Here is a 7,516-nt window from a genome sequence, read left to right on the forward strand (position 1 = left end):
CTGAACCCTCACAGGCTCCAGCAGGGTTTCTCTGCAGCTGCTCATGACCTCTGACCTCCCTGGATGGAGTTAAGTGGAAAGTTTGCTGTCATGACAATATTTTGATTGTGGGCAAATGTCAGATCAGCCCTAAGCACAAAATAAAAGGTTATTTGTCATGTCTGTGGTGATCCAGGCCAGTGCACAAAAGGGGAGGCGTTATGGTGCAAAATGTGCTAACGTGACAAAGTAGAAAGCCTGACGTGCTGAAGGATGTTAAACAGCAGGTACACATACAGGTCAGCCGCTGCTGCAAACACACATTAGAAATTAGCCTTTCAGAAAAAAAGTATCACAACTTCGTTAGGAACAACTGCTTCACCTTTCTGTCCAGCAGTTGTGCAGTTTTATCTGGTTATCTGGTTTTCTTTGTCTTCCACATCTTGTCTTGACTTCCACAGTTCCACTTAATGGCCTTTTCATAATGACATTTCTGACAGTGGAAATTTCAAGCTGGAAGCATTTTGATATGTCTTTAATATCCTCCCCTGCTTTGTAGGTATCAGTTCGTTTCATTTTCAGATCCTCAGTCAGTTGATTAGAGGAGTTTCTGAAAGTGACCACAAGGTTTGAAGAGTCAGCATAAACAAAAACATTCTTCTAATTGTGAAAACCTACAGATGATCTGTTGTGGTTTGTGGCATCTCACACTTCCCCTCAATCATGATGGTCTGATGATGTTCTAGCTCTGAATCAGGTAGTCAAAGGTCTTCAGAGCTGTTATTAATGTGGCTGTTGCCTTCAGACAGTCAAGGCTCTAGTCAGTGGCTGCTCAGTCAGCCTCAGACACTGCTGGCTTTCGCAATCTTCAAAAACAACCAACATAAAAACTCAATCAACAGAGAGAAAATGACAGTACTTGAACAATGAAAAATGATATAAGATAATAGATAATAAGATAATTGCCTATTTATTTCAGATTGCTTCGATTTTTGTACATGCATTTTGAAAGTACTCACCAGAAACATTGGTATGCTACCATGTGTGCATTGATACTAACATTACTTTTTGTGTGTTACAGTTCCTCATTATGACCACTAGAGGGTAGTGAGCACTTGTGTTTCTTATGGGGAATGACTTGTTTTTAAACAATGCCACTTTGTAATCAAAACGAACTGCAGTATACTAAATTTATCAAATATAATTATATGACGAATACTTTGAAAATACAATGACAAAAATCTTGAACAAACAGGAAGAAAGTGACAGAAAAGGATATGAAATTATTGGGTAAATTGTTCTCAACTGAACTCAACTTTTTTCTTTTTTTTTATTGAGCCAGCAACCAGTAAATAGAAAGTGAAATAATTAATTTATATATAATAAATTAATAACACACAAAACTGCAGTACAAGAGCAAAAAGTTCAATTACAAATTATGAAGAAATCTTTCTGGATATGTTCTCTTTTTCTATTTACACCATTTAGGCTATTTTTGTATTTCACTCCATGTCAACATTTTAATGTCATTTTATAATGTATATAAGTACCTTGAGTGAGTAGATATAGGTTATGCAGTGTTATGCAATTATGCAATATTATGCAATGTCAACACATTATTAGAGTGTAGAGTGAATGTTAATAGGTAAAGGGTGTATCAATAAAAATGTGGTCACTAAACAAAAAAGAAATACAAAAGCTAACAGTATAAAGAGAAAACAGTAACAGATAAGAATAGAAAAATGTGGAGTTGTAGTTTCTAAAAAAGAAATGAATGAAACGATTCAAATTGTCTTTTCGTGATAACTTCTCATACACAATTTCAAATTTCATTTCAAGTTTGTCCTTTTACTATGAAAGTATTTTCCGGAAGTGATAGTCTGCTATCATTTGCTCATTAACGCAAATTTTATTATTCCAATGTATTCACTGTTCCTCACTATGTGACTTTAGACTGTAGTGTTTACTGCCCCCGGTGGTCACTATTGGAACTGCAACACACATAATAGCAAACGTAGCGTTGCTGCTGGAGACGTAAAACTTCCGGTAAATACTTTCAAAATACGGGGGCAAACTGAAGCGATCAAAAAAGAAAATAGACGAAAAGGCCTGAAATGATAAACCTCTTAAGTTTAAGGCGAGGGTTACTTGAAAGCGTCTGCATTAACAGTGTAGACGTTAACAACATAATTAGCGCAGCTCTGGTCTTATAATACATCCATGGCGCTGCTACCTCGTAGCAGTCCCTCGATAGCTTGGGTCCGTACTCCTTCCGGTCCGCTTGTGCGTCGTCCTTTTCGTTCCGACCTCTTTTTCCTTCCGCCCCGGCGCCTTCTCTCCTCCGTGGCACACGTGTGGATTTAACTCGGTTTTTCACCCTGAGTTTTGCAGTAAAAGTTTGGACCAGATGTCGTTGTCTTTCGAGCAGATGAGGGCGAACGTGGGGAAGCTCCTGCGGGGAATCGATCGGTAGGGATGATCCTCATATTGGACAGATAACCCAGCTGACAAGCTAACGATAGCTTAGCCTGTTTGCTAATTGTCAAGCTAACGGTAGCTTGATTGTCTCGAGTTAACTGCAAACATTTTCCCCTTTAAGACATTTTAAGATCGCAAAACGAGAATTATTGCCTCTGCGCCTCAATAACATTTACCCACATTAAAGAGCCATGTGAGCTTTTCATTCGATGAAGATTAGGAATTAATTCATAGTCAACTGTTGTGATGAAAGCTGCTGACTGAAGCTCTCCTACAGCTGCCTTTACACCGCGCAATTCTTACACAGATGCTGACAGATGTTACCGGATCAAGACTGATAACACTCATTAACATACAGAGGTTTTTGCTGGTTGACTTTTCCAGCCACCCTGCCTTTAATTAGGCAGTAATTAGTCTTAATTACCCGAGGAATGGATCCTGGAATAAAATGACGGACTTAAGTGGAACATCATGGGCTCAGACATGAACTCACAAAAGAGAAGACAAGGTGTTGGTGTAGTGTGGGCAGGAACATTGTCTTACAAAGTTAATCAGCAAAACACTTAGACATTAAATAAAGAATGCAGGAGTTTGGAAGAACTCTGCTTCATTCATTCTCCTATCTTTCCCCCTATCTTGCATGTTTTTAAACTGACTGCTTTGTGAATGATTTAACCAAATTGGTTAAATAACAAGGTGCAGGAAACAGAATAAAGCTCTCCATCAAGCAGAAACACTGAAGCCATCTACGCTTGATTCATACTGTAGGTAACAGTCTTGTGTCCCGTCTCAGGTACAACCCAGAAAACCTTGCAACGCTGGAGCGCTACGTGGAGACACAAGCAAGAGAAAATGCCTACGACCTGGAAGCCAACCTTGCTGTCCTGAAGCTGTAAGTCACACTGTCGCTGTGTGGGAACCCAACAACAGCGTCCATTCAAATGTAGGCAAATAATGTTACCTGACCCCGGAGAGTTTGTTCAGTTGACCAGTCACTGAGAATTATCAGGAGCATCTTCTGAAACACTGTGTTGACTTTCAGAGGAACCAGAATGATTTGAAAGTTTAGTTGTGACTTCTGGGGGAATAAGTAGTTTTCTACTAGTTAATAACTGGTTGGTTGCTTTAACTTGAGTGTGATATTGTGGCATTAACAGTAAAGAGTTGTGTTTCTGTGTAGCTGTATTGTCAGGCTTCCCCACTGTTTTCTGTTGCTGTTCATTTCTCCTGCATGTTCACAGTACAGTTTTCATTTTTATTCACCAAAGCAAGGATTAAAAAAAAAAAAAACGACACTTATGATGCAAATATCAGTTTCCACTTCAGACCAGATGAAGAATTGCTGAACAAATTGGACCAGTGATGTGAAGTCTAATGATTAAATCTCTCCCTTGGCAGGTACCAGTTTAACCCCGCCTACTTCCAGACTCAGGTGACCTCACAGATTCTGCTGAAGGCTCTGACCAACCTGCCACACACCGACTTCACTCTCTGCAAGTGCATGATCGACCAGACACACGTATCCCTTTGGTGCCGTTTTGTCTGTCTACAGTGATGTCATGTGACAGCTTTACTAGAAACGTCTATGTGCTATCAACATTCTTGGTAAACTGAACAGTCAAGCGCAGGCTGACCTCTCTATTATACTCTGGGCAAAGATGCCCAGTGATTCTTAACTTTTTTTTAAATAATTTTTGTGTGAAGCCTTAGTTATTTACACTTAGACTCCTCGTTTATACCCACAGTTTTACAGGGGAAAGTGTTCACTTAAAGAAGAGACGTCTTCATGATGAGCTCTGTGCTGTCAATATCATGGCAGGTTATTGGTGAATGAAGATATGTAGTACATAACATATATCAGTGCATAGATGTGTAAGTACAGTGTCACTTGGGCTGGGGGGGGACTATTTGCCTAAGAGGGTGTGTCTTGGGGTCGGGGTGTCTTTCCTTGACTACAGTGTCGCAGCAAGAGGAGCGACCCATCAGACAGATCCTCTACCTGGGGAACCTGCTGGAGACATGCCACTTCCAGAGCTTCTGGGTATGTCACACACACACACACACACAGACACACTGAACTCAGAGTTGCCTCAGCAGGCAGCAACTGTACAGAATGCATCAGCCTCTCCCTTCAGATCTTCAGGCCAGATCAGGAAAAGCTCAGCCCAAAAAAAACCTTTAACAGACAAAAAATCTCAGGAACAGCAGCAGAGGAGGAATTTTCAGACATACAGCAGATGTCATGTGTACAGAGCAGACAAATAACAGCAGTAAATTACACTGGAAGGGCAGAGTGACAGCAGTAGTTACACTGCACACAGTTTACTTACTTGAAGATGATCAAAGAACTGGATTGATTGTTTGAACAAACTGTGATGAACGACATCCAGCAGTTGGGTCATTTGAATGAATTTTAAAGGAAAACATTAAGTGGATGAACACTGTTCTTTTTTCTTTTTTTTTTTAAAATCTACTACTAAAAATGTTTATACCACTTGTTTTTATACCAGAAGGAATTATTAAGTAACCAAATTGAATTATGACACAAGGCCAACAGCGTCTGTCTTATTGAGTCTGGTGCATCTGGGATAATTAGAAATAGAAATCATCAGGTCAAGTTTGATATTGATGACTATGCCATCATTAAATGGCATTCCTGCTGATCAGCCCAGGGCCGCCTGGACTTCCTTATTGCAACATCTCTGTTTTTCTTTTGCACTCGTCGTGTTTCCCAAACTTGTGCAACAGTTTGTTCATTTGGTGTCATTTCATTATGTCCTCTTCCCTGTCTTGCTGACAGACGAGTCTTGAGGAGAACAGAGAGCTCATTGACGGCATTACCGGCTTCGAGGACTCCGTGCGCAAGTGTGAGTATCATCCTCTGACTCACAGTGGACATAAATCCTTACAGTGAATACACGCAGGTGATTTCATTCAGCAGTCTGTGGCTGAAAACAGGAAACAACCACAGCCACATTTAAAAAGATGTATTTAATATGAACTAGACCAGTCTTTGTTTAACCGCTGTGAGACTTGAACGTTGTCTGTGGTTTAATTCTTCTTCCTCTTCAGTCATCTGCCACGTGGTGGGCATCACCTACCAGACCATCGAGCACCGGTTACTGGCGGAGATGCTGGGAGACCCGCTGGGTAAGAGCTGTGACCCGAGTCCAAAAAAACACAAACCTGCCAGAGTCAATGAACTTCAATCTTTAATATTCTGCTCTACAGCCATTCACAAGACAATAACAAACCTCCATGTCCCATCACAGAAGTTGGGACACCTGTAGGAAGTGTTTGCATTAACTTTCAAGCTTTAATTTACTAAGAAGCTTTTAGATGTTAACCTGTTACTTGATCCCTTTATTATTTTTCTTTTTCTTTTTTTTACCTGCAGCAGTTTCCAACTTTACTTTGTACCGTTTTAGGGTGTTCACAAGACCTAACCTGCTGAGGTTTCTGTAAAAAACTGGAGATGCTCTAAAACTTTTGACTGAAAGTGCGTGTAGTGTAAGTTGAGTGAGTTTCACACACTCTTCAACACAGCAACTGAATAATTAGTTGTGTGGTAGAAACTTCACCTCCCCGTTTAGAGAAGATGATCTGACTGAACTTTAAAGCGTCACTGGTCAGTCATTTATATTCACACTAACAGCACAGGAGAGCGCTGACTTCACATGACAGTCCTGACTGATCTCTCTCTCTCTGCCTGTCCAGACACGCAGGTGAAGGTCTGGATGAATAAGTACGGCTGGACAGAGAACGAGGAAGGACAGATCTTCATCTTCAACCAGGAGGAGAGCGTCAAGCCCAAGAACATCGTGGAGAAGATTGACTTTGAGAGTGAGTGCTGCTGCTCAGACTGATGAATAAAGAGGAGATATACTAGACAGGGTTTAAGAGCTCGAAACACTCGCTTAGATTCAATCTAGTCAGTTGATCTCATGCAGAAGATGTTTTACATTAGCTGTGTCCCAGTTCACGGCCATCATAGAACTGAAATGGTCAACAGAGGATTTTCGCTATGCATCATCAGCTGTGCCCGCCCTTACCTGTTGGGTGGCAAAGAGTGGCTCCTGTCACCTAGCGACCTTGACAACATGTAACTTTTTTTCACAAAAACATGAGGTTTTAAGGCCCTTAGTTTTAACACTTTTACCATTAGCTGCTGAACTGAGCTCAAACCCAATACTTACTTTTAAAAGTGTAATCCTTCAGATTGCTGTCATTACTGACGCACAAAGAACCTTGAGATAGGCTGGGCCACCCGTTGGATTGCACAGGGAAAAAAGAGGCGGCCACATGTGAAGGAGCCTTTGAAATGGGACAGTCTAGTCATGCCACTGTGATGCAATCTGTCTTTAAATGCAGCCTTGGAAGGATGCGGCCCCTGGACCGGGACACAGGTTTTGAGTGTACAAACTGTGTCTGGGACTGGAAGTGAGGTCAAAGACTGATGTTCTCTCTGTTTTCTCCTCTCTCTCTCTTCCACTTCTTTCTACACCTCTCGTCCTGATTTTCTTTTCACAGGTGTATCCAGCATCATGGCCACATCTCAGTGATGCACACACACACACACATCAGTTATGACAGATTCACCAACATCATTTTGTTTTCATAACCACGCTTTTCTCAATAAAAGTAATTTATCATTTACAGCCCGTGTCTGTGTTTGGTTCTTCGTGCTGCTCTCTGAATAAAACGGTGACCTAATCACTGCAAAGTTGTATCAGCTCTAACATGTTGACTATGTGCAGAGGAAATGTGCCAGTTGTTCCCAGAAATTATTTAACATCCTTGTTTAATCAGATCAGGGTGTTGGCTGCACACCTGTTAAGCAAATTGAAGTATTGATGTGAAGCAGGGCAACAAAGGTTAAAGCTGCTGATTAGTCATCATGTGGAAGTGTTGCACAGTAGTTGTTGTTGCATTGTGTTTTCCTGTATGTGGAGTGTGTAATGGTTTCATACATGGGTGATTTCCCATGTTTCACGTGCTCAGTAGGTTCACAGGTGCTCTGTGTGTCCAGTGTCCTCCAAATGGATTTTGCTGCTGTAAC

At 41.1% G+C, this 7,516-nt stretch overlaps 1 protein-coding gene across 2 annotated transcripts; it reads left to right on the top strand.

The window, feature by feature from the left end:
* Positions 1-2,261: 2,261 nt before the first annotated feature.
* Positions 2,262-7,115, top strand: eif3k (eukaryotic translation initiation factor 3, subunit K). 2 transcript variants are annotated; one of them, XM_071496611.1, is made up of 8 exons: positions 2,262-2,448; positions 3,251-3,349; positions 3,856-3,976; positions 4,421-4,498; positions 5,258-5,324; positions 5,530-5,607; positions 6,175-6,300; positions 6,988-7,115. In XM_071496611.1, exons 1-8 carry the CDS (start codon positions 2,387-2,389, stop codon positions 7,017-7,019), a joined length of 663 nt encoding a protein of 220 aa, XP_071352712.1. In that variant the 5' UTR covers positions 2,262-2,386; the 3' UTR covers positions 7,020-7,115. The 2 variants fall into 2 exon arrangements, with proteins under 2 accessions (XP_071352712.1, XP_071352713.1); XM_071496612.1 differs by having other exon boundaries at positions 4,424-4,498.
* Positions 7,116-7,516: the final 401 nt, after the last annotated feature.

Source organism: Trachinotus anak, unplaced genomic scaffold, assembly GCF_046630095.1.
Source record: "Trachinotus anak isolate AG129_WGS33_773 ecotype Australia unplaced genomic scaffold, CSIRO_AGI_Tana_v1 ptg000014l, whole genome shotgun sequence".
Taxonomy (NCBI): Eukaryota; Metazoa; Chordata; class Actinopteri; order Carangiformes; family Carangidae; genus Trachinotus; species Trachinotus anak.

What these genes read in the sequence shown, in the direction of transcription:
- eif3k (XM_071496611.1), top strand. Translation starts at nt 2,387, where the DNA reads ATGTCGTTGTCTTTCGAGCAGATGAGGGCGAACGTGGGGAAGCTCCTG. An exon ending in CTCCTGCGGGGAATCGATCG is followed by an intron (nt 2,449 to 3,250) that starts GTAGGGATGATC and finishes GTCCCGTCTCAG; the next exon opens with GTACAACCCAGAAAACCTTG. An exon ending in GATGCTGGGAGACCCGCTGG is followed by an intron (nt 5,608 to 6,174) that starts GTAAGAGCTGTG and finishes CTGCCTGTCCAG; the next exon opens with ACACGCAGGTGAAGGTCTGG.